Here is a 27231-nt window from a genome sequence, read left to right as displayed (position 1 = left end):
GCACCCCGCTTGTGCTCTCATTCTCTCTCGAATAAATAAATAAATAAATAAATAAATAATAACTCCTCTAAGTTAATATGTGGGAGTAGACCAGACTGATTTTTTTTTTAAGTTGAACTTGATTTATAAAAGGTCAGTCTAAGTCCTTTACCACTACTTTACATCTCTCTTAAAAAGGATTAGGTATTAGGGTCCCTGACTAGCTCAGCCAGCAGAGCATGCGGCTCTTGATCTCACAGTTTTAAGTTCAAGGCCCATTTTGGGTGTAGAGATTACTTAAAAAATTAAATCTTAAAAAAGAAAAAAAGGGGGGGGCGCCTGGGTGGCTCAGGGTCTTGGGATCCAGCCCCGCATCGGACTCTCTGTTCAGCACGGAGCCTGCTTCCCCCTCTCTCTCTGCCTACTTGTGATCTCTGTCAAATAAATTAATTAATTAATTTAAAAAAAAAAAAAAGGATGGTGGGATGCCTGGGTGGCTCAGTTAGGTGTCTGCCTTCGGTTCAGGTGGTAATCCCAAGGCCCTGGAATCCAGCCCCATGTCAGGCCCCTTGTTTGACAGGAAGCCTGCTTGTCCCACTCCCACTTCCCTGCTTGTGTTCCCTCTCTTGCTGTCTCTCTTTCTATCAAATTAAAAAAAAAAAAAAAAGAAAAGAAAAAGCAAAGGATCAGGTATTGAATTAGGGATTTTAAAGCAAGCCAGTATCATCATTCTATCAGATTTTACTCACTTTGGATCCTTCAATCCAGAGTGTCTAACAACAGTTCCAAGCAGATATGGTTTCAGAGGACTCCCTAATTAAGCCTTTCCATCTTGTCAGAAAGAAAAGCAATTTATGTCTACCTCTAAATACTCAAAAACATAAAAATCAATCAATAAATCTGAGTCCTTGAAGGAAGGAAGAAGGCAAGAAGACAGATAACCAGCCTACTATCCACTGTGACACTCTCCCTTCTTCCCTTCATCTCCCTGAAGAATGTGGCTTCCAGTGACACTTGGGTGGCTCAGTCAGTTAAAATGTCTGCCTTCAGTTCAGGTTATGATCGCAGGGTCCTGGGACTGAGTGCCACATTGGGCTCCTTGCTCCACGAGGAGCCTACTTCTCCCTCTCCTTTTGCCTGTTACTCCCCATGCTTGCGCTCACTCACTGTCAAATAAAAAATAAAATCTTAAAAAAAAAAAAAAAGACTCAGTTCTCTCATCTGTAAAATGAGAATACTACCAGCAGCACAGACAATCCTCAGAAGTTTTACTAGGGGATTAAATACATGTAAATTACAAGTAAAAGGCCTACTACACAATAAAGCACTCACAGTAAATATCAACTATTATTAATTATTCCACTTTGGTCCAACTCACAAAGAGAAAAACATTCTGTAGATAGGCAACTCTAAAGACTTAGGTAAGGACCACAAAAACAGGCCTAGCTATAGCCCTCAACATTGGAGAGACCAAGCAAGGCCCAATGCTTCCCCTGAGCAAACTACTCTTGTCACAAAGAAAATAAAAAATGGAATTACACATACTGCAACCCTCATCTTGAATTCCAAGAGAATCCTTTTTAAAATGAAACCATATGGGCATCTGAGTGGCTCAGTCTGTTGGGCGGCCAGCTCTTGATTTCAGCTTGGGGCTGTGGGACTGAGCCCCACATCATGCTCCATGTTCTGCGCTGACTCTGCTAGGGTTCTTTCTTTCTCCTCCTGCCCTACCCCCAGCCTGCTTGCATATGCTCTCACTCAAATAAATAAAGCATTTTTTTAATGAAATCAAATTTTAAAAAATAAAAACTAAACCATAAACACCAATAAGGGATTATGTTCAGAAATCCAGTCAACCTAAAACCTACTGATAAATAAACTCACTAAAAATGGACAACTCATTCATTAACCTAAACACCACCAAAAAAATTAAAAGGAAAACAAACACATCTTTAGACGCAGTGCAATATAGAATACATAACCTCCTCTATGTTCACTTAAAAAATTGAGCTTGAATCAAATCTTTAAAGCTAACTTACATTTACAGTAGATAAGGCGGCTAAAGAAGTAAACTAAATGATACCACAAGAAACAAAAAGATCAATGCATAATGTAAAACATGACATCCTAAAGGAAAAGTAACATTGTTTGGACAACAAATCAACAATAAAGAGAAAAAAAGGGAGGAACAAATAAGTTAGAAGAATATACTTTAGATTAAAGAGAATTAAAATATGTAATGTATAAATATTGTTTCAATCCTGATTCAAAGAAATCCATGAAAAGACATTTTTTCAAATAATCAGGAAAATTTATACATGGGTTAAATGTTAGATGATACCAAAAGTTTACTATGAGTTTTTGAACTGCTAAAATAGCATTATGGTTATATATGAAAGTGTCTTACCTTTTTCAGAGGTGCTTACCATAGAAATTAAAGGTAAAGTGATCCAAAAAATCTACTTTAAAGTATTTCTGCAGAGGGTGCCTGGTAGCTCAGTGGGTTAAAGCCTCTGCCTTCAGCTCAGGTCATGATCCCAGGGTCCTGGGATCGGGCCCCACATCAGGCTCTCTGCTTAGCAGGGGGCCTGCTTCCTCCTCTCTCTCTCTCTCTCTCTCTCTCTCTCTCTCTGCCTCTGCCTACTTGTGATCTCTATCAAATAAATAAAATCTTTAAAAATATATATATATTTCTGCAGAGAAGGTAGGAAAGATCTATAAAACGAACATGGCTGAAATCTTTTTTAAGTGTTGTTAACTAAGAAGGAGGGGACATATGGTTCATCTGACTATTCTCCCCACTTTTCTAAATTTGAAATCAATCATAATTTTAAAAGGCTAGAAAAGGACATTACAATTAAAATTGGTTATATAGGGGCCTGGGTGGCTTAGTTGGCTAGGCCTCTGCCTTTGGCTCAGGTCATAATCTTAGGGTCCTGGTATCTAGCCCTGTATCAGACTCTCTGATCACCAGGGAGCCTGCTTTTCACCCTCTCCTTCTGCCTGCCGCTCCTCCTGCTTGTATACTCACACACTCTCTCCCTCTCTGTCAAGTAGGTAATTCTAATATTATTTTGCCTCTGCCTGGCAAATCAGTGCATAGGTTTGCCTTCTCTAATCTCTGAATAATGTTTTACCTTTGGCATTTGTAGTATTTTAGTAAATGATAGTTGAATGAATGAACAGCCAATGGAGTCGGTAGTATGCATACTGCCTATGTTCTTTTTTTAATTTTAATTTTAGGTAATTAACATACAGTGCCTGCATTATTTCTATGCTTAATAATATTGCTAGTAAAGGGCGCCTGGGTGGCTCAGCGGGTTAAGCCTCTGCCTTCAGCTCAGGCCATGAGCTCAGGGTCCTGGGATCGAGACCCGTATCTGGCTTTCTGTTCAGCAGGGAGCCTGCTTCCCCCTCAAATAAATAAATAAAATCTTTAAAAATAATAATATTGCTGGTAAAAAAAATTCTGCCACTATGAACTGTTCTGCAGAGAGCAGACACAACTGCATTTAATAATACATCAAAGAGGGGCACCTGGGTGGCTCAGTGGGTTAAGCCTCTGCCTTCAGCTCAGGTCATGATCTCAGGATCCTGGGTTTGAGCCCTGCACCGGGCTCTCTGCTCAGAGGGGAACCTACTTCCTCCTCCCCCTCTGCCTGCCTGTCTGCTTACTTGTGATCTCTCTCTCTCTCTCTCCCTCTCTCTGTCAAATAGGTAAATAAAATCTTTAAAATAATAATAATGATAATAAGAGAGGCGCCTGGCTGGCTTGGTCTGTAAAGCCTGAGACTCCTGTTCTTTGGGGTTGTGCGTTCAAGCCCCACATTAGGTGCAGAGATCACTTAAAAATAAAATCTTAAAAAGAAAAATGAAATAAAATGGATCAAACAGAAAGTTAAGGTAGCTAATCCACTGAACCAAAGCAGGATCTGTATATTACATCTGAGTATCTTGATTTTATGACCCGAGAAAATTCAGTCACAACTCTGAAGTACATGAAATTATATTATTAAAGTGGCTTAATGACATCCCAAGTTCATAAATGTTAAAAAATGATCACTAATAAAAAATACTGGGGGATAAGAAAGAGCTAATGAATGGGCAAATACTTTTCATTTTAAAGCCAGTATCATATGGATAAAACACAACTATTAAAGTCCAACAGCGAAGAATTTAATGACTATTTGACCAGAGCTTCAAGTTTTAAGTTAATCATTAAAAGGCCTTTCTCAGTTTGGGTGAAACCAACCAGTAAGTTTTCTCAAAATTACATAAACCCAAACATTTCATTCATAGCCATCAGTGAACAAATGCAAAGACTGCAGATCAGTTCTTCTCCCAGAGCACACTGCCAGGCCTTGATGAAGTATGTACACCAACAGCCTGCCTCCTCCTTCTAATCACAGGCATCTCCTTCCCCCTTATTCTGTCTTACCTCTGCCACGAGCTCGCTTGCCACGGTCTGAAGGCTTGTCCCCTTGACTGCAATCAATACCATTCTCCTCGCCTCTAACTACGGAAGAAAAGAGCACCTCTTGTACATCATTGTGTTTAAGAGCTATCAAAGGCAAGGACAAAAAGGCTATTTTTAAAAAAGGCTAAAACTTAACGAGAGGGATCAGAAAACAGTAAAAACAAAACCAAATAAAAGTGACTCAAAATCTGACAGCACATCTCGCTTAATTTGTAGATGAAAATTCTGTAAGGAAATTAAAACTAGGTACCACTTTTTTCTTCCTTCTAGTTGGACTTGCCCTTCCCTAAAGCAAGTCTGCTTCAAAAAACATTTGTTCTGCAGCTATGTGTAATACACAACAAAACTGGCTCACTAGTTAGGTTCAAAGCCTGGAAAGGCCTAGAGCAGCAAAACAGCAATACCAAGGAAATAATGAGTTGCTGAAAAAATTAGTGTGGGAGATAGGTTTTCCTAAGATGCTATCCAGTACATGACAGCAGAGTCTTGTCTTCTCCTCACCCCTACACTGGCATTAATGACTCCATATAATACCTAAATTCTGAGCACAGCTTGGTCTCCTCATCTCTCTAAGGGCCTAACTGCCACGGCCACTCCATTTAAATTTGCCAAAGTTCTCCCCTAAAATCACCATCTTGCTGCCTCTGTTTTTCCCCACAGCATAATTTCCACATATAACATTAAAATATCATATTACTTCTTTCTTATTGTCACATCTCATTCTACCTTCATTAAAAGTTTCGGGAAAGCAAAGATTTGTTTTATTCATTGCTCTATTAGAGTACCTGCCACATAGTAGGTACCCAGTAAACATCTGTGGAATAAATAAACTAGCAAAAGTCCCTAAGACAGTATGTCTGCCCAGAAGGTAGTATATAGGTAATGATGCCAAAATATGGGTCAAATTAAAGGACTGAGAAAAATCTTCCCTATTTGACAATCTCCCTCTTAAGGATTAGTTAATCCTTACCTATTACAATGAGTATCCATTAAGTGGGAAGAATAAACAGCATTATCTATCAGTGAGTAAAAACCTCACTTTAAAATTAGAGGGTAGGGACACCTGGGTGGCTCAGTTGGTTAAGCAGCTGCCTTCGGCTCAGGTCATGATCCCAGCGTCCTGGGATCGAGTCCCACATCGGGCTCCTTGCTCAGCAGGGAGCCTGCTTCTCCCTCTGCCTCTGCCTGCCATTCTGTCTGCCTGTGCTCGCTCTCTCTCCCTCTCTCTCTGATAAATAAATAAAATCTTTAAAAATAAAATAAAAATAAATAAATAAAATTAGAGGGTATGCTTGATACATAACAGAAGGCAGTCTTAAGACACACAATTCACTATCTACACCCCAGGTAAATGCTAATATGAAATTGCATCAGTTACAGTTCTAATAAACTATTCAGTTAGCTCATTATTAAGTGTTACCTATAATAACAAATACTGCATTGAGGAACTAGATTTATGGGCATTCGTTGCACTACCCTTTCAGCTTTTCAGTGTGCATAAAAATGTTCATAAAAAAAATTTTGAGGAGAAATGTACTTACACTCTCTCCCACGATTGCTACCTCTTCCTTTCCGGTTGTTGTTTCCACGTCCACGATTTATTTCTCTCTCACTTCTCTTCTCTCTATTCTCTTTGTTTTCTGAACTTTCTTTTCCAAAATTCTTCTTCTTTCCCCCTACAGTCTCCCATGAAGTCTACCAAAAACAAGAGTGGCCAGAGTTGTCATTCAAAGTGTATACAATTATCAAGGATATGTGCATATACCTTCTAGACCTAATAACCCATGCCCTGCAGCTCATTTTCCTACCATTTTAATTCTTATCCGTATCTTTCTACTTTCTGATGAAAAAGACAGCAAACCTCTTGCTAAGCTCCTGTTGCCATACACAGCACAAAAGAGTACAGCAACTAACTGAATTAACAACACACTGTATGTTGTTCTACCAGAGCCTTTTCCTATGCTGATTTAAAAATAAAGGTCATTTTCCCAAGACTATGCCACCTCCACCTAAGCAACTGCCTTAAATCTATGAATAAGTAAGTTAGCTCAAAGAATACAAAATTACATTGAAATGCTTTCCTAAAACCTCAGGAATAACTTGCTCCATTCAGTTAACCAAAGTTAACAATCTAAAAAAATTTAAAGGTAGGCAAATAAATTTGGGTTTGGTTTCGTTTTTTTTAAACTAAAATTTCAACCACAAAGATGTGTTTCCAGGGCACCTGCATGGCTCAGTCATTAAGCATCTGCCTTCGCCTCAGGTCATGATCTCAGGCTCCTGGGATCAACCCTGCATGGCCGGGGTGGGGGGGGGGGGTCCCTGCTCAGCAGGAAGCCTGCTTCTCCCTCTACTCTGCTTGTGTTCCCTCTCTCGCTGTCAAATAAATAAAAAGACGTGTTTCTAATAAGAAGTCAAAATAACTTATATAACCTCCCTTTGCTGCTTCTCCTCTAATGGTAATTGAAATCAATTTATCATATATAAAATTATATATAAATTGCTGAGAAAAGAACACTTCGTCCTTGTAAAAATAAGTGGTATTAGGATACCAATAAAGTTACATTACTGAGAAATCCCCAAACTGGCACATTTGTTTCTGTTTACTTTGTCATCATCTACCTCATTTCACAAGAGATTTGAAGTGATTCAATACCAAAATAAGAGCAAGAACTATTTTAAGCTTAAAAAAAATCTTAGGAACAAAAGGAAATTTCTAATATTGTATATCCAAATCAACATAAGCACTAGAAACTAATAAACTAAAATTAAAGAAACATTAGCTGAATTACATTCAAAACAGTGGAGGCCAGATTTAGAACACTCTTGTGGCAAGAATTTTTTTGACATCTACAAACCTCTACTGAACCCCTGTATTTAGTTACAGATAAAATCGTAAGATGTGAAAAAATAAAAATTAAAACAAGTTATTTTCCAACTATAAGCTTTGATCAATATTTTTTAAAAATCAGCAATTGGCAGTTATGCAGAATAATCTGGCATATTCACTTCTGGTAAATACCCATCTAATCTAATCTTCCTACAAGTCTACCCAGGAATAATAACCAAACGTTAGTTAGTTCACAGCTTTTAGCCAAGCAACTCTATTAAATTTATAATTGTGCAAGCTTTTATATACAGACAATCATTAGAATGAAGGATGGGGGGATTCTCCAAATGTCTACCTTAAGAGATTATACTCTAAAACATGCACAAAGGGAGCAGTACGTAGCCACTTAGAGCTATCCAGGTGGGGGTGGGTGCCTCAATTGGTGGCTCAATAGGTCAACAATGTGCCGTTAGCTCAGGTCATGATCCTGGGACCCTGGGCCCTGGAATGGAGCCAGCACTGGGCTTCTCCCTCTCTCCTTTTCCCTCTCCTGCTTCTCCCTTCTACTCATGCTCTCATGCATGCATGCACACTCTCTCTCAAATAAATAAAATCTTTAGGGAAAAAAAAAAAGGTTACCCAGGTATACACAGAAAGAGATCCACGATGTAAGTATAGCAAGCTAACAACTAACAGTGTATAAAATAGGATTATATTTGTTAGTTCAAAGAAAAGCCCACATATATATATATATACTGAAAAAAGGACTAGTTATCTAAATGAGGATGCTGTTTAATTTATCATTCCATACTGGTAGTAGTTTAAGATTTATCTGAGAGACAGATCACGCATGCACACAGAGGGAGAGGGAGAAGCAGATGCCCCACCAAGCACAGAGCCCAATGTAGAGCTCGATCCGAGAACCCTGATATCATGACCTGAGTCAAAGACAGATCTGCTCAACTGACTGAGGCACCCAGGCATCCCTCTGCACTGCTTTTTTAATTAGAGAAAACAATAAAGCTTGTTCATTCCAGAGAAATAATTGTATGAACTCAATATGCTTGCTAATATGAATAAACAAGACACCTATGCAAGACAGAATCCTGTCCTCTTAGGTTAATATGACAAAAAGTAAATTCTAGAAGACCTAGAAAAATTACACATAGTAGAGTCAGCACAGGTGAATATGTATACAATTTCCATTGTCTTTTTTTTTTTTTTTTTAAGATTTACCTATTTGTGAGAGAGAGCAAGTGCCCACGCAAGCACAAGCAGGATGAACAGCAGAGGGAGAAGCAGACTCCCTGCTAAGCAGGAAGCCCGATGGAGGGGCTCAGTGCCGGAACTCCGGGAAAATGACCTGTCCAAAGGCAGATTCTTAACCAACTGAGCCACCCAGGTGCCCCTGTATGTGAAACATTTGAGAAAAACATCTTAGCCCATTTCATTAACCCAAGGATGGCCACAAGTAAGTCTTGGGCTTGTGAAATCTACTAAGACTGACAAGAACTTATTTGTGGGGGAAAGTAAGGAGAGCAAACTTAAGGGGCAATTGGTCTAATGCCACTGTAAATGTTTAAGAGAGTATCGCACACTTAGCACAACAGTCTGTGAGCATGCACACAAGCTTTCAACATGAACGAAACTTCTGATGACCTTTGTTATCTGTACTTGGCTACCTGTAGAATAGGTCTGAAGAAACTCTGAAAGAAAGAATGGTCCTCCCAAACACTACATTTAGTAATCAGAAAAGTAGCTTTCCAGGCCAACTAATTAAAAATCTACACAACACAAATAAGTTACTCAAAAAAAAAAAAAGTAAATTAATGCAAGAGACTGATATTTCATAATGATTGTCACTCAAAACAGCATTATAATGAAATAAGAGGTTTATCAGTACTTATGATCATGCTGAATGTTTTACTTTGTAACAGTTCCTTGAACAGAGAAAGACAAACTCATTCTTAAAATTATCAGGGACAGGGTAGACTGGGTGGCTCAGTGGGTTAAACCTCTGCCATCAGCTCAGGTAACAATCTCAGGGTTCTGGGATCAAGCCCCGCATCAGGCTCTCTGCTCAGAGGGAGCCTGCTCCCCCACCCCCACCCCGGCTGCCTCTCTGCGTATTTGTAATCTCTCTATCAAATAAATGAATAAAATCTTTCAAAAAAGGAAAAAAATTATCAGGGACAATTCAACCTACCCCCCCCCAACCAAAGTAATAATTTTGTTTCAGGGGTGCCTGGTCAGGCAACTGTATTTGGATCAGGTCATGATCCTAGGTTCCTTGGAGTGAACCGTGCATCTGGTTCCCTCTCGGCAGCAGCCTGCTTCTTCCTCTCCGTCTGTCCCTCCCCTGCTTGTCCCTCTCTCTCGTTCCCTCTCTCCCTTAAATAAATAAATAAAATCTTTAAAATAATAGTAATTTTGTTTCAGAAGATCCTGGCACAAAATAAGGTTAGTCAACAGGACAAGATTTGTTTGCTTTCATGGTTTATTTTAAATGTTCTTGCTCTTAGCAACCCTACCGTGTTTATTTTGTCTAGCACCTCCACTCCAATAAACTCTATACTAGCCAGGGGAAGGTAGGTATTCCTTACAACTGGTTAGCCATGGCTCCTAGAGACAGCAATCAGGTAGGCAACAAGACAAACACAATGGAAGAATGATCCTAAACAAACCAGAATTTAAAAAGAACTTTCACTCTGGCTCTCCATTTCTACCACAGCCTTCTCATCTCTCAACGAGTATACGCCTTTTGTGTTGGTTATTCGTGCCCTAATTTGCTCTTTTCTGATCTAAGAAGAAACCAAACTAGATCCAACCTCACTATGTGATTTCCACACTCAGCGTAACCAAAGATATGTTCTTTACCGTTCAACCCAGAACTACCTCCTTTGAATTCAGTCCCAAAGGAGTATGAGAAGTTAAAACTCAATAAAACACAGAGAACTGGACATTTATTTAAGACTTGAGGGACGCCTGGGTGGCTCAGTTGGTTAAGCAGCTGCCTTCGGCTCAGGTCATGATCCCAGCGTCCTGGGATTGAGTCCCGCATCAGGCTCCTTGCTCGGCAGGGAGTCTGCGTCTCCCTCTGCCTCTGCCTGCCATTCTGTCTGCCTGTGTTCACGCTCTCTCTCTGACAAATAAATTTTAAAAATCTTAAAAAAAAAAAAAAAAAAAAAAGGACTTGAAAATTCACGGGCACCTGGGTGGCTCAGTGGGTTAAGCCTCTGCCTTCGGCTCAGATCATGATCTCAGGGTCCTGAGATCAAGCCCTACATCGGGCTCTCTGCTCGGCAGGTGAGCCTGCTTCACCCCCCATTCTCTCCCTGCCTCTCTGCCTGTGATTTGTCAAATACATAAATAAAATCTTAAAAAAAAAAAAAAAAAGGTGGGGGGGGACTTGAAAATTCAACACCCTACCAGAGAAAGAATTAAGTTAGCTAAAGGAAAGACAACACAAAGTAGTATCCTGACTTACCTTAAACATATAAAAAGAAATAGGCCCTCCAATAAACAATTTGGCAATATTTCATTTATTCACAGCGATTATATATATATATATAAAATATGTATAAAGGAGGTAGTTTAGGGATGCCTGGGTGGCTCAGTCAGTTAAGTGTTCAACTCTTTTTTTTTTTTTTTAAAGATTTTATTTATTTATTTGACAGAGAGCCAGGTCGGGGGTGGGGTGGGGATGGGGGACAGGCTCCCCGCTGAGCAGAGAACCTGATGCAGGGCTTAATGCTAGGACCCTGAGATCATGACCTTAGTCCAAGGCAGAGGCTTAACCCACTGAGCCACCCAAGCACCCCAAGTGTCCAACTCTTTGGCTTGGGTAATTATCTCAGGGTTGTGAAATAGAGCCCTGAGTCAGGTTCTGCATTGGTATGCAGCCTGCTTAAGATTCTGTCTCCCGGGAGGCCTGGGTGGCTCAGTCGGTTAAGCGTCTGCCTTTGGCTCAGGTCGTGATCTCAGTCCTGGGATCGAGTCCCGCATCCGGCTCCTTGCTCAGCAGGGAGCTGCTTCTCCCTCTGCCTCTACCTGCCTCTCTGCCTGCTCGTGCTCTTTATCTCTCTCTGACAAATAAACAAATAAAAATCTTAAAAAAAAAAAATTCTGTCTCCCCCTCTATCTCTCTCCCTCTCTACAAAAACAAGACAAACACAAAGAAACAAAACTGAGAGCCATTCTATACTGCATCCATTAGCAATCAGGTTAACAAATTCCCAGGGCACCTGGGCGGTTCAGTCGTTAAGTGTCTGCCTTTGGCCCAGGTCATGATCCCAGGGTCCTGAGATGGAGCCCTGTATCAGGCTCCCTGTTCAGTGGGAGTCTGCTTCTCCCTCTCCCATGGCTTATGCTCCCTCTCTTGCTGTCTCTTTCTCTGTCAAATAAATAAATAAAATCTTTAAAAACAAAAAAAGTAAACATATTCCTCATATTTTATGAAAACCAGAAAATATAAGCCTAATTATCAGCAAACAAAAACTATTAAAAATTTCATTTATTTTGACACTTAACATAATGTATTTACCCAACAAACTGATAGACTAGTCTCATCTTGCATGGAATTTTACCCATAGATACTGCTATACTCAGATAGTGAAATACTATCCCAAACATCTTATTCTTACATTACTCATTCTGCTTACTTCATATTAAATATATTCATTTTACTACTGAGCTGGTCACATCAGTCCATTTTTATATAGCCTACCCCTAATACAACCTTATCCTTAAAAACGAGAACCTTGGGGTGCCTGGGTGGCTCAGTGGGTTGAGGCCTCTGCCTTAGGCTCAGGTCATGATCCCAGGTTCCTGGAATCGAGCCCCACAGTGGGATCTCTGCTCAGCGGGGAGCCTGCTTCCCCGCCCCCCACCGCCTGCCTCTCTGCCTACTTGAGACCTCTGTCAAATAAATAAATAAAAGCTTTTAAAAAAATAAAAAGTAATAAAAAATAAAAACGAGAACCTGATTAAACCCAAAGAGTGACAAGGAAGGCATGTTGGTTATGTTCATCCTTATAGCCCATCTAAAGGAGAATCATTGGGCGCCTGGGTGGCTCAGTGGGTTAAGCCGCTGCCTTTGGCTCGGGTCATGATCTCAGGGTCCTGGGATCGAGTCCCACATCAGGCTCTCTGCTCAGCAGGGAGCCTGCTTCCTCCTCTCTCTCTCTCTCTGCCTACTTGTGATCTCTCTCTGTCGAATAAATAAATAAAATCTTTAAAAAAAATTTTTTTTAATAAATAAATAAATAAAGGAGAATCATTATTTGTTTTAATCTGTTTTGAAACGGTGATCTGAAAATACAAATAAGGGTCACCTGGCTGCTTTAAGCAGGTTAGCATCTACCTTTGACTCAGGTCATGATCCCAGTGTCCTGGGATCAAGCCTGGCATTGGGATCCCTGCTGGGCGGGGAGTCTGCCTCTCCCCATCCCTTCACCCCTCTCCTTGCTCATGCTCATTCTCTCTAATTAATTAATTAATTAATTTTGAAAGGAAATAGAAATGAAACACTGCGCAGCATGCCTGGATAGCTCAGTTGGTTTAAGCAGCTGCCTTCAGCACAGGTCATGATACCCCAGTCCTACAACTGAGCCTTGAGCGGGGATCCCCCTTCTCCTTCTCTACCCCCCTCCCTTCACTTTCTCTCTCTCTCTCTCATAAATAAAATCTAAGAAAAGAAAAGGGGAGGGGAGGGGGAAAGGAAAAGGGAGGGAAAGGGGAAAAAAAAGAAAAGAAAAGAAACAAAAGGAAATGAAAAGAAAAGAAAAGAGACAAGACAAGATAGTGTAATCTCCATGGAGAATCAAGAGATTAGGGCTGACACTGCCTTGTGGGGCTTTAGCTGTATCCTTCCTAAAATAAAAGGGACAAGCTTTAGTGTGCCTGCACAGTCCTCAAAATTTACTAAGCTTAAAACAACAATACCTTTCTTTCTTATTTTATCTGTCAAATGGTCATGAAAATGTGTCTACAGAACATTCACACATAAACAGATATACAGCAAACTCTGGTTTTCGTTTAGTCTAGAGATGTAAGGAGTAATAAGAGATGACAACTGAGATGAAGAAACAGGAGCAGTGAAGGCAAGAGAAGTTTTTTTTTTAAAGATTTTATTTATTTATTTGACAGACAGAGATCACAAGTAGGCAGAGAGACAGGCAGAGAGAGAGGAAGGGAAGCAGGCTCCCGGCTGAGCAGAGAGCCTGATGCAGGTCTTGATCCCAGGATAAATCTTAGCACTACAAATCAGTTAACAGTATTTATTAATAATTCTTACCGTGTCTGAATTCCCTTCCAGCAATATATTGATAGCTTTGTTCACATCTCCATTACAGTCATGTAGGGCCACTATGCATTCATCCTGATTTTTCCCCGTCACTTCCATAAGCTGTTCAAATTATAAGAAAATGGTTAAGGAGACCCTAAAATGGCACTTGATACCAATTTTAAGATTCTTCTATTTAAAAACAGAAATTACACAATCCTTCCTCATGAACATGACCTCCTTCCAGACCTGAGCTTATAATGCAAGAACATTTACCTGCTTTTTGTGACCATCACTTGTCTTTTCATCAATACAGAGAGTCAAACAACAAATCAACTCTCCTCCAAGAAGACTAAGTATCAGATTATTAATGAGCAGTACACAAAATATATATATATATATATATATAGACATTCTCAGCGTACTCAGGATCAGCTCTGACTACTCCAACTTAGTTCAATGGCCTAGGATTCCCAAAATTCTGAACTACTCAAAGTATACATGGCCACCATAACAGAACATCTAGTCCAACTATGTTATACAAAGAAAACATTCCCTATGTGGTTTATCACTGCTTGGATTAGAAAACTCCATATTTAAAAAAAAAAAAGACTCCATAAACATAGTTAAGTGACAACACCCAAAGGTCTCACAAGTGCAATTCTACAGCTATCACAAACTCACTCCTAGACATAGTACTTGTGCAAGCAGCTTCAACAGGGTGCTACATTTGAAGTAATCAAAGAAAGCCCCTTGGTACATTCTCTTTACCAAGAGAGATTAAGGGGTGCCTGGGTGGCTCAGTGGGTTAAGCCTCTGCCTTCAGCTCAGGTCATGGTCTCAGGGTCCTGGGACTGAGCCCCATATCGGGCTCCCTGCTCAGCAGGGAGACTGCTTCCCCCTGTCTCTCTGCCTGCCTCTCTGTCTACTTGTGATCTCTCTCTCTGTGTCAAATAAATATAATCTTAAAAAAAGAAAAAAGGAGAGATTAAGTTATTTAACATTTTCATCACAAGTACAATCACAAATTAGATACAATATACAGGTTTCTCAATTACCAGCAAACAAATGTATGATTTAAGTATCTCTTGTGTTTTACACACATTTAACTGTTTTAGTGTGTACCACCTATTCAAAGTAGTTTGACACCAACATCTGAAGTGATTTCTCTGTGGTCAAAAAACTAATTAACAGGAAGACCTATGTGGAATCCAGGTATCCTGATCTCATGAATAGAACTCTTTGCACTGTACCACTCTCTCTGCTTTCTTCCCTGCCATTGCACGGTGAAAGTTCTACACCTTTACAGCTTTCCAGTCCTTTGGTCTTTGGGCATCAACTAGTGTCAGTTTTTATCAGTGTCTCTATTAACCCAACACCTATAGTATACAAGTGATAAGATGCACATTAAATATCAAAATTACCCCCCAGTGACTGGAATAGTAAGAGAGCAAACTAAAGTTTAACCATAAAACTCTGAGCTCCTGGACCAGTGTTCCTTTTTGTGTATCTGCTATACTAGTCAGATGAAAGACAAGATGATATGTAGAATTATGTCTCAAACTGTACATAAATCTCATTCCGGAAAATAAGTGCTATCGTTTTTAATAAATTCTTTTTGTGGCCTTCTAAAATTACTACCATTAGTCTAATGACAGCAATTGTAAGTATTAACAAAGAGTTTACACAGTAAAGGGAAGTTAGGCAGCAAGCTAGGCATGAGCAATAGGATGATGGACCTTAGATATCAAGATGGAGAGCGCCAAATGAAGACAGACTGGGACCACCCCCTTCTACCCATCTAGCAATGGGTTTGTCCTTACAACATCCTGGGCAGGAGTAAGAGCTAAATTTGTTGTGCTAGTTACACTTGTGCAGAAAGAAGTAGCTTGTCCTTATTTGACCTAATATCTCTAAAATAGAAATAATGTTGCAGTTTGCTACCCCATGCAGGCATTTTAAATACAATTTGGGAAAGAACATGCTGGCTGGCTAATGATTATATAATCAAGGCCTGTCACTCAACTGTTGCAACTCTAGAGCTGCCCAAAAGAAAAGGCCACACTACCAAGTTTCCAAAGCCATCATTTCTCTTGACTAGCCCGCTTCTCTCTTGGGACGTACTTTAATAAAACTCTGTTCGCTTTCATTCTGCTGCTCTGTAATTCTTTACAGTAGCAGTGAAAAGAACCAAGGTTTCTTTCCTTTTCCAGCTAACTCTCAGTAACAAGTTCACTGTGGGACAGTCATTCCAGCAATGACTTGTAGACCTCTACCAAGGTCGGGACCGAGATAAGGGTTATATAGCTTGATTTCTAGAATCTTGAAAGGAAAAGCAGCCTTATCAGGAAATAAGATTTTGAGATTTTTATTACCAAAAATGACTCTCCTTAAAGTTGTATATGAAGACATCAAACTAAAATTTAATGTTATATTTTTCCAGCATATGTTTGGATTCATCATCACCAATTTTGGAGAAAGCAATTTGGTTCTTTTTTTTTTTTTTTTTAAGATTTTATTTATTTATTTGATAGATAGAGATCACAAGTAGGCAGAGAGGCAGGCAGAGAGAGGAGGAAGCAGGCTCCCTGTTGAGCAGAGAGCCCTATGTGGGGGTCAATCCCAGGACCCTGGGATCATGACCTGAGCCGAAGGCAGAGGTTTTAACCCACTGAGTCACCCAGGCGCCCCAGCAATTTGGTTCTTAACATTAAACAAAACTTTCTGAGAACTAGCCAAATATTTGACATACGTTCTATACCCAGGTACAGACAAGGTCAATGTGCTTCTCCACAATGTCTAGATCATTGTTGGTAACATTTTAGTAACTAGGATGATTCTACTACCAAAATAGTATCCTTTGCCACAAACATACCTGTTTAACTTTAGCTTCAAATTCTGAATCATTTTTATCAAAGATCACTTGAGCAAGACGCATCTGTTCAGCTGTTGCCTGAAAAGTACACACAGAATTATTAAAAAGATCTCAGCACCTAAAATACAAGTTAGATGCCAAAAATCTCCTGCAAAAAGATAAAAAGCTCAAGCACTACAGTGCTATGATAACAAAAACCACTGTTTAGAGCTCTCAAATGTTTACAACCTGCTTCCATAAGCCAAATAAACATCAAATTAAACGGCATAAGGGTCCCATTCCTTTGGCCAAATGACCTAGTAATTATTCACCTTAACTGGCCATGTGACTCATTTAAATGTTCTTTGCCTTGAGGAAATGGAGTAAATAAGAACCACAGAAAATCAGAAGAACAGTAAACAGTGGAGACTGCTAGGACACAGGCTTAGAACCAGCATCTCTGTCAAAAAAAACACTGCTGTCAACTCTTTTTAAGATATCCTGGTCAGTTCTGAAGAGCAAATGCTGTATTTTACTAAATAAATACTATTTTTAGGGGTGCCTGGGTGGCTCAGTTGGTTAGGCAACTACCTTCGGCTCAGGTCATGCTTAGCATAAACCTGCTCAACAGAGATCTGCTTCTCCCTCTGCCCCTCACTCTACTCATGCTCCCTCTCCCAAGTAATAAATAAAATCTTTAAATTAACTAATTAATTCTGTGTGCTATTTAGTAATATACCAATTTGGTTAGTTTTGACAAAGGTACCTTGATTATGATAACAGGAAACTGAGGAGCATGCATATAGGAACTCTGTACTATTTCCATGCAACTTTCCAATGAACCTAAATTTACTCTAAAAATTTACTGAAATAAAAATATTACCCTTGAAGCACCTGGGAGGCTAAATCAGTTAAGTGTCTGCCTTCAGCTCAGATCCTGATCCCAGGAGCCAGAGATGGAGCCCTGAGTCGGACTCCCAGCTCAGCAGAGAGCTGCCTTCTTCCCTTCCCTCTCCCCATCCCTCTCCATTCACGCTCCCTCACTTTCTCTGTCTCAAATAAATAAAAACTTTAATGATGATAATAATAATAAAGTAAAAATATTACCCTTGTTAACAAAAACCTTTACTAACTCCCAACATAAATATTTTAAAAGTTGAACCATTTAAATTAATGAATGAGCACAGAGAATGAAAAAAAATCCAGGAGCTAATAATGAATAATTTTTCTGCTCAAACACTACAAAAGATCTACTCTTATAACTAAATTTGTACACATACCCATGATAGATTTCTTGCAATAAATATAAAGATGTGAAACTACTGACTAAAGAAGTATCTAGAAAAATGTTTTGTACATCTAATGATGTACAAAATCTATGATGTACTATATGTTGGCTAACTGAATCTAAATTTAAAAAAAGGAAAAAAGAAAGAAAAACATTTCATACCATCTGTTCAAAAATTCTCTGCACACCGGCTACAAAGATTTATTCTCCACCAGCAGAATAAAACAGCCTGTTTCCTCAAAATCTTTCCAACTTAAAAAAAAAAAAAATTCCAATTTAATCAGTGAAAAATGGTGTCTAGTCTAATTTTTATTTCTAAAGTCACTAACTAAGGGTAATCTTTTTAACATATACTTAGTAATATTACATTGACAAAAAACAATACCAAGCTAGAAAAGCTTCATGTGGTAAGATAGTAAAGATTAGTTAAGTCAGTAATCATTAATAAAAGCTAATTCTAAGGGGAAAGTTGCATGAGGAACATACTACTTGCACATGGTCTCAAAGTGTCCCCACATGATTATTTTTTAGCTGCTAGGTGAAACACAGTTAATAAATCAGAGGAAATACAAGAACTCTGGACTGAATGAATCAATATCTTCAGTGAGGGGCAGATAGATATGACACAACTCCACCCACCATAATCTGAGAAATACTCAAAAGTCCTCTGTGTGGTATTCCAATCAGAGTTCTATAACCTAAATCTAATCATGAGGAAGAATCAAATTCACATTGAAGTTTTTGTTTGTTTGTTTGTAATTAAGAATTATCCATTTAGGGGTGCCTGGGTGGCTCAGTGGGTTAAAGCCTCTGCCTTTGGCTCAGGTCATGGTCTCAGGATCCTAGGATGGAGTCCTGCGTCAGGCTCTCTGCTCGGCGGGAAGCCTGCTTCCTCCTCTCTCTCTGCCTTCCTCTCTACTTGTGATCTCTATTAAATAAATAAATAAATAAAAATCTTTAAAAAAAAAAAAAAAAAGAATTATCCATTTAGGGGTGCCTAGGTGGCTCAGGGGGTTAAGCCTCTACCTTTGGCTCAGATCATGATCCCAGGGTCCTGGGATTGAGCCCCACATCCGGCTTTCTGCTCAGCAGGGAGCCTGCTTCCCCTCTTTTTCTGCCTGCCTCTCTACCTATTTGTGATCTCTGTCAAATAGATAAAATGTATTTTTAAAAAATTATTCATTTATTTGAGAGAAAGAGTGCAAGCATATGAGCAGGGGGAGGAGCAGTGAGAGACAAGCAGACTCCCTACTAGGCTTGATCCTACCGACCTGAGCCAAAAACCAAGAGTTGGATTTTTAACTGAGGAACCCAGAAGGCCTGAAGAATATTTTACATTAAAACTGGCTTATTTCTTTTTTCTAAATTGCCAGAATTTTGGAAGACAAAGGCTAAGAGTTAACTAGACTAAAGATACGTGTCAAACAAAAGGGGTATGTGCTGATACTATACTAGAATGGGGAAACAGGGCGCCTGGGTGGCTCAGTGGGTTAAGCCGCTGCCTTCGGCTCAGGTCATGATCTCAGAGTCCTGGGATCGAGTCCCGCATCCGGCTCTCTGCTCAGCAGGGAGCCTGCTTCCTGCTCTCTCTCTCTGCCTGCCTCTCTGCCTACTTGTGATCTCTCTCTGTCAAATAAATAAATAAAATCTTTAAAAAAAAAAAAAGAATGGGGAAACATGCTATGCTACAAGGGACACTACCAGAGAAACTGACAATGAAATAATTGAATACTGAAATAACTAAAAATAATGTATATATTAATACATGCATACAATGTACATGTGTACACAGATATAAAATATAGAAAAAAATAAAAGAGTAAAAGTGGCACCATGTTAAAAATTTCATTAGGAGGGACATCTGGGTGGCTCCGAGGGTTAAGCCTCTGCCTTTGGCTCAGGTCATGATGTCAGGGTACTGGGATCGAGCACCATATCGGGTTCTCTGCTTGGCAGGGAGCCTGCTTCCCCACTTCTCTCTGCCTGCCTGCTTGTGATCTCTTTCTCTCTATCAAATAAATAAATAAAACCTTAAAAAAAAAAACTCATTAAGAGTATGTAAGAAAGAGTTCTTTAAACTACTCCTTCAACTTTAGAGCAAAACCAAAATCCCATGGACAACAATATTATCATAAAACTAGATGACTGGGGGCCTGGGTGGCTCAGTGGGTTAAAGCCTCTGCCTTCGGCTCACGTCATGATCCCAGGGTCCTGGGATCGAGCCCCACATCGGGCTGTCTGTTCCACAGGGAGCCTGCTTCCTCTTCTCTCTCTCTCTGCCTGCCTCTCTGCCTACTTGGGATCTCTGTCAAATAAATAAATAAAATGTTTAAAAAATAATAATAATAATAAAAATAGATGACACAGTAACCCTCACAAGCCTCCAAATACAAACATGTAAAGAAAAACCATCCACAGATATAGTATATCTCCCAGGACCCTAAGATCATGACCTGAGCCAAGATCAAGAGTGGGATGCTTAACCTGCTGAGCCACCCAGGTGCCCCACCATTATCAACTCTTGAAACTAACCATCTAGGGCTCTCATTAAGAGAAAATGACTAGCAGAATCAAAATTAAACCACATATAAACGGAAGTAAACAAGGTCCGCACTGGGGGAGGGGTGAGGTCAGGAAATATCAGAAAGTAAGCCAACATAATTACACATTAAAGAAACTCTCTGAAATTAGAAAAGCCACTCAGAACCACGTTGCCATCTGAAAGTACAAAGGAAAACTCACTGCATATAACAATGAGCAACAGAGGGGCACCCAGGTACTAAGATCGAGCCCGGCATCAGGCTCTCTGATTGGCGGGGAGCCTGCTTTCCCCTCACCCTCTGCCTGCCTTTGCCTACTTGTGATCTATGTCAGATAAATAAATTAAATCTTAAAAAAAAAAAAAATGAGCGACAGAAAAATAAAGGTCAAATCCCATACAAAGTTATTATAAGAAAAACAATAAGGAGTAAGGCAATACCCCAATAACCAATGAAAATACACACACACACACACAAAACCTACCTAGCGAATAAAGCTATCTTCGGTCTCAAAACTAAAAGGCAGTGTGCGTGGGGCACCTGGGTGGCTCAGTTGGTTAAAGGTCTGACTTTGGCTCAGGTCATGATCTCAGGGTAGAGGGGTCTGCTGCTTCTCTCTCCCCACCCCCACCCCTCAGAACAACCTTCCCCTGCTCATGCTCTCTCTCTAAAATAAATAAAATCTTGGGGCGCCTGGGTGGCTCAGCGGGTTAAGCCGCTGCCTTCGGCTCAGGTCATGAACTCGGGAGTCCTGGGATCGAGCCCCACATCAGACTCTCTGCTCAGCAGGGAGCCTGCTTCCTCCTCTCTCTCTGCCTGCCTTGCCTGCTTGTGATCTCTCTCAATAAATCTCTCTCAAATAAATAAATAAAATCTTTTAAAAAGGCATTGAGCATAAAAACAAAAAAAATCTTAAACTTAACTTTGGAAGCAGACCTGATGGACTTAACAGCTGTTCTAACAACTACAGTACTTTAATACTAGCCTGTCATATTAATGAAATAAAAAGCATTTTACATCAGAACTTTAAATATTTTTTACTTTTGTTGACTACCCTAGCCAAGGAAATTACGTTAAATATGCAATAAAGAAAACCCCAGGGGCACCTGGGTGGCTCAGTGGGTTAAAGCCTCTGCCTTCGGCTCAGGTGATGATCCCAGGATCCTGGGATCAAGCCCTGCATGGGGCTCTCTGCTCAGCGGGGAGCCTGCTTCCTCCCCTCTCTCTCTCTCTCTGCCTGCCTCTCTGCCTATCAAATAAATAAATAAAATCTTAAAAAAAAAACAAAACAAAAACAGGGGTGCCTGGGTGGCTCAGTGGGTTAAGCCACTGCCTTCAGCTCAGGTCATGATCTCAGGGTCCTGGGATGGAGCCCCGCATCGGGCTCTCTGCTCATCAGGGAGCTTACTTCCCTCTCTCTCTGCCTGCTTCTCTGCCTACTTGTGATCTCTCTCTGTCAAATAAATAAAATCTTTAAGAAAATAATTTTAAAATAAATTTAAAAAAAATAAAGAAAACCCCAAACATAAATTCAAGACAGGAAACTTGCCAGGACAACCTCTGGGAAATGTCAAGAAATCTGTACAACTTGAAAAATCAAAGGAAAAAGCAAAATCAACTGATAATTTGAAGTTAAACAAGGTGAATGCAGCCTACCCTACAACAACTATTAGTGACATCCACCACCCAACTGTCAGCTTGAAAAAGAGTCTTGCCAATAAAAGCAGATGTACTAATCTCTTCCTCTGAGTCTCTCTTCCATTCACTTGACTTTTAATGGGCTAAGCTATTTTCATTTTTTTCTCCTGATGTTTTAGGTAAACTCCACACCCCCAAAGGACTTGAACACACAACCTGGGAATCAAGAGTTACATGCTTCGTGACTGAGCCAGCCAGGCTCTCCAGAGCTAAACTACTTTCACAGTGAAGAATGTCTTGACAACTTTCCTATGGAAGCCAAATATTTTTCTGTTTTATCTGCCACACCAAAAATTTGGAAACATAACGAAATACAATTTTTTTAAATCGTTATGTTCACCACCCAAAGAGAAACATTATTAACATGGTCTACTATTTTTTTTTCTTGTTTTAACAGTTTTTTTCATACTGTAATTTTGGGTCCTGTCTCAGTTGATCAGGAGCCAGGCATTTTCCAACATAATTTCAAACAGTATTATAATCACTTCATAACTTGGGTGGAATATAAAATGAGTAAATATTACTGCTTCCTGAATACAACATACACCATTTCGAATTCCTTACAACCATCCTGAAAAGGAAAACATTATGCTCCACGTCATTTTTTTTAACCATTTATGTATTTGAAAGAGAGGGACGGAGAAAGCACGCAAGCCCAGGAAGGGGCAGAGGAGGGAGCCCTGCTGAACAGGAAGACTGATGCTGTGGATTCCGGGACCCCAAGACCATGACCCAAGCCTAAGGCAGACATTCAGCCAACTGAGCCACTCAGATGCCCCTTCATGTCACATTTTAAAAACCTGGAGATCTGGGTGCCTTGGTGGCTCAGTCGGTTAAGCATGCCTGCCTTCAGCTCCAGGTCAAGATCCTAGAATACTGGGACAGAGTCCCGCCTCAAGCTCCCTGTTCAGCGGGGAGTCGCTTCTCTTGCTGCCCCTCCCCCTTGTGCTTTTTCAATCCCCCGTCTCTCACACAAAGAAATAAAATCTTTTAAAAATAAAAAAATTGGGGCACCTGGGTGGCTCAGGTGGTTAAGTGACTGCCTTCAGCTCAGGTCATGATCCCAGAGTCCTGGGATCGAGTCCCACATCAGGCTCCCTGCTCCACTGAGAGTCTGCTCCCTCTAACCTTCTCCCCTCTCGTGCTCTCTCTCACTGTCTCTCAAATAAATAAACAAAACCTTTTAAAAAAAATAAAAATTAAAAAAATTTAAAAATTGGGGCGCCTGGGTGGCTTGGTCGTTACAGTGTCTGCCTTCAGCTCAGGTCATGACCCCAGGATCCTGAGATCAAGCCCCACATCAGGCTCCCTGTTCGGCAGGAAGCCTGCTTCTCCCTCTCAAAGTCCCAATGCTTCTGTTCCCTCTCTGTCTGTCTCTGTCAAATAAGTAAGTAAAATCTTTTTTTAAATTTTTTAATAAATAGGGGCACCTGGGTGGCTCAGTGAGTTAAAGCCTCTGCCTTCGGCTCAGGTTATGATCTCAGAGTCCTGGGATCGAGCCCCACATCGGGCTCTCCGCTCAGCGGGAGCCTGCTTCCCCCTCTTTCTCTGCCTGCCTCTCTGCCTACGTGTGATCTCTGTCAAATAAACGAATAAAATCATTAAAAAATTTTTTTTAAATCTTTTAATAAATAAAGAATAAAAATAAATTAATAAAAATAAAAACCTGGAGTTATCTCTTCACACAATAAAGAAACTCCACTTTAAACAAATGATAAAAATGACCATCAGACCATAATAAAAATCTATGTCCTGAACAACATGTTATGAGGCATCAAGAAAAGATCATCACAGGGCACCTGGATGGCTTAGTGGGTTAGGCCTCTGCCTTCGGCTCGGGTCATGATCTCAGGGTCCTGGGGATCAAGCCCCACACTGGGCTCTCTCCTCGGCGGAGAGCCTGCTTCCCCCCTCTCTCTGCCTGCCTCTCTGCCTACTTATGATTTCTCTCTCTGTGTGCCAAATAAATAAAATCTAAAAAAAAAAAAGAAAGAAAAGATAATCACTTCTGTGGTATTTCTACCAAAAAAGCATTACCTGGGAAGGACAGATAGTTCAGTCAGTTGGGCAGCCCAACTCTTGATTTCAGCTCAGGTTGCAATCTCAAGGTCATGTGATCAATCCCCAGTTCGGGCTCCCCACTCAAGCAGGGGAGTCAGCTTGAGATTCTCTCTCTCTGTCCCTTCCCCCACTCATGCACAATCAATCTCCTTCTTAAAAAATAAATCTTTGGATCGCCTGGGTGGCTCAGTAGGTTAAGCATCTCCCTTCAGCTCAGGTCGTGATCCCCTGGTCCTGGGAACAAGTCTTGCCTCAGGCTCCTTGCTCAGTGGAGAATCTGTTTCTCCCTCTGCCCCTCCCCCTGCCTGTGTGCACACACTCTCCAAATAAAAGAAAAAATCTTTTAAAAAGCAATAAAAAGGGACGCCTGGGTGGCTCAGTGGGTTAAGCCGCTGCCTTCGGCTCAGATCATGATTCCAGGGTCCTGGGATCGAGTCCCGCATCGGGTTCTCTGCTCAGCAGGGGGCCTGCTTCCTTTCCTCTCTCTCTGCCTGCCTCTCTGCCTACTTGTGATTTCTCTGTCAAATAAATAAATAAAATCTTTAAAAAAAAAAAAAAAAAAGCAATAAAAATAATAAAATAAATCTTATAACCCCATTCTAATCATGAGGAATATCTCAGACAAACTAAAGCTGATAGATATTCTACAAAGTAATTGGCCTATATTCTTTGAATAGTTCAATGATATGAAACAGAGGAAAGAAAGTTCCACATTAAAAATGACTGGAGGGGGCGCCTGGGTGGCTCAGTGGGTTAAAGCCTCTGCCTTCGGCTCAGGTCATGATCTCAGGGTCCTGGGATCGAGTACCGCATCAGGCTCTCTGCTCAGCGGGGAGTCTGCTTCCTCCTCTCTCTCTGCCTGCCTCTCTCTCTACCTGTGATCTCTGTCAAATAAGTAAATAAAATCTTTAAAAAAAATTTAAAAATAAAAAAAAATAAAAATGACTGGAGAATACAATGTATGAAAAAGCACTTAATTAGCTAAAAGGGACAATACTGAGACAACTGGGAAAAGAGTAACATAGTCTGTGGATTATATGAGTTTATTTCCTGATTTTTAAATAATTGTTCTATAGCATGTCCTTGGGAAAAAAAATACTGAAGTATTCAGGTGTGGTATGTAACTCTAAAAAGGTTGTAGGGGGCAAACTGTATATAGTTTCTTCTTTGTAGAAAGGAGAAAATATAAACATGGTAAAAATGTTAGTACCTGGGAGATTTGAACAAAGGAGATTCAGGAATTATGTATACTACTCTTTCCTATAAATCTCAAAGCATGTTTTTTGGGTTTGGTTTTGTTTTTAAGTGAGGTTCAAAGAGACTTAAGTAATTCAGTTAGTGAAGTGACAGACCCACTTTACTCATAATCTAAAGATAGTCTTAGATTGATGAGATAAATGAACATTAACAATGTTATTCATACTGTTTGAGAAATTCTCACCATACTATTATAAAAAGGGAAATTAGGAATCTAAGTGTCTAAGAATCCTTCCCACAGCTCAGCAGGCAGTTTTTTATCTAATCACATAAAATGAGCTGCCCCAAAAGAGACCATGAAAACTAATGGTGACAACAACCCTTGGGAGAACAGTCTGGAGACTCTGATTCACCGGAAATCAGCCCAAGGACTCTACTTGGTGGGAGATAGAAACAATTTACATTCTCAACATTTCATTTGGCCCTCTTTAAAAGATCACACTTTTTTTTTTTTAAATTTTCTTAAAAGATGTTGTTTATTTGAGATAGAAACAGAGAGAGAAAGAGAACAAGCAGGGGCAAGAGGGAGAAGCAGGCTCTCTGCTAAGCCGGAGAGCCCAATGCTGGGCTCCATACCAGAACCCTGGGATCATGACCCAAGGCAGAACTATGATCCCCCTGGGATCATGACCCAAAAGCAGATGCTTAACTGACTGAGCTGAGCCATCTAGGCACCCCTAAAAGATTGCACTTAAAAAATTTTTTTTTTATTTTGAAATATTCTCTACATCCAAACTTGAAAGCTCAAACTTACAACACTGAGATCAGGAATCACATGCTCCACTGACTGAGCCAGTAAGTTACGCCTAAAAGATTACACTTTTTTCCCCCATATAATAACTTTTAATTTTGACTAATTCGATAAACAACAACAAAATGTTGTTTTAATTTATATTTATTTTATTATTAGCAGGGCTGTACCTATGATTACTCCTAACTTGTATTTCTTCTTTGATATGAAAATGTTTCATTATTAGCCTCATAAGCATTCACCTACAAAAGGAGGGTGTAATATAGTCAAAATTTTTGCAACAAGAAGTAGTCTTTTGGGCACCTGGGTGGCTCAGTCAGTTACGCGTCTGCCTTCGGCTCAGGTCATGATCCCAGACTCTTGGGATCAAACCCCACATTGGGCTCTCTGCTTAGTAAGGAGTCTGCTTCTCCCTCTCCCTGCCACTCCCCCTGCTTGTGCTCCTGCTCTCTCTGTCAAATAAATAAATAGAATCTTAAAAAAAAAAAAGAAGTCATCTTTCGTTACCAGTTGTGAATAATTATCTATGGGGGTAAATGTATTTAGAAATAAGCACTGAAGAGCAGGTTGTAAGTCTACTGACAGAAGCAAAATTTAAGGCTAACCTTATATTGAAAAATATAAAACAACAATAGTCTACTCTCTGTGTCCCTTAACATCCACAGGGCACTTGGTTATGACTGATTATAAAAAAAGTACTTGTAGGGGCGCCTGGGTGGCTCAGTGGGTTAAAGCCTCTGCCTTCCACTCAGGTCATGACCTCGGGGTCCTGGGGTCGGGCTCTCTGCTCAGCAGGGAGCCTGTTTCCTCCTCTTTCTCTCTCTCTGCCTCTCTGCCTACTTGTGATCTGTCAAATAAATAAATAAATAAATAATCTTAAAAAAAAAAAACTTGTAATTAGCTATCAAAGCATGGTCAAATCACCAATCTGAAATTTATGATGGACCTCTGAAAAAAGGTTTGCAAATCTACTCAATAACATCTATAAAATGCTCAATCTTGTATCGGGCACTATACTTAGCATTTTATTTAACTTATCTCACATCATTTAAAGTAATAATATAAACAAATTCAGAAGGAGAGACCATTTGTTATATAAGCTTTTCTTTTATTTATTTATTTTAGGGGCAGCAGAGCGAGAGAGGGAAAGAATCTCAAGCAGACAGACCATGAGCACAGAGAACCATACAGGGTTCAATCCCACCACCCTAAG

General features: G+C 40.1%; 1 protein-coding gene across 1 annotated transcript in view; it reads right to left on the bottom strand.

The window, feature by feature from the left end:
* Positions 1–27231, bottom strand: part of UBAP2 (ubiquitin associated protein 2) — a 130654-nt gene that overhangs the window by 62749 nt on the left and 40674 nt on the right. The window contains 4 exon segments of the mRNA XM_004765329.3: positions 4418–4495; positions 5998–6151; positions 13582–13692; positions 16445–16522. Of these exon segments, the coding sequence (XP_004765386.2) occupies positions 4418–4495; positions 5998–6151; positions 13582–13692; positions 16445–16522 (421 nt within the window).

This window comes from Mustela putorius, unplaced genomic scaffold (assembly GCF_011764305.1).
Source record: "Mustela putorius furo isolate JIRA1106 unplaced genomic scaffold, ASM1176430v1.1 tig00001584_pilon_pilon_pilon, whole genome shotgun sequence".
Lineage (NCBI taxonomy): Eukaryota > Metazoa > Chordata > Mammalia > Carnivora > Mustelidae > Mustela > Mustela putorius.
Note: the sequence above shows the minus strand (reverse complement) of the source record. Positions and strands in the feature narration are given on the sequence as shown.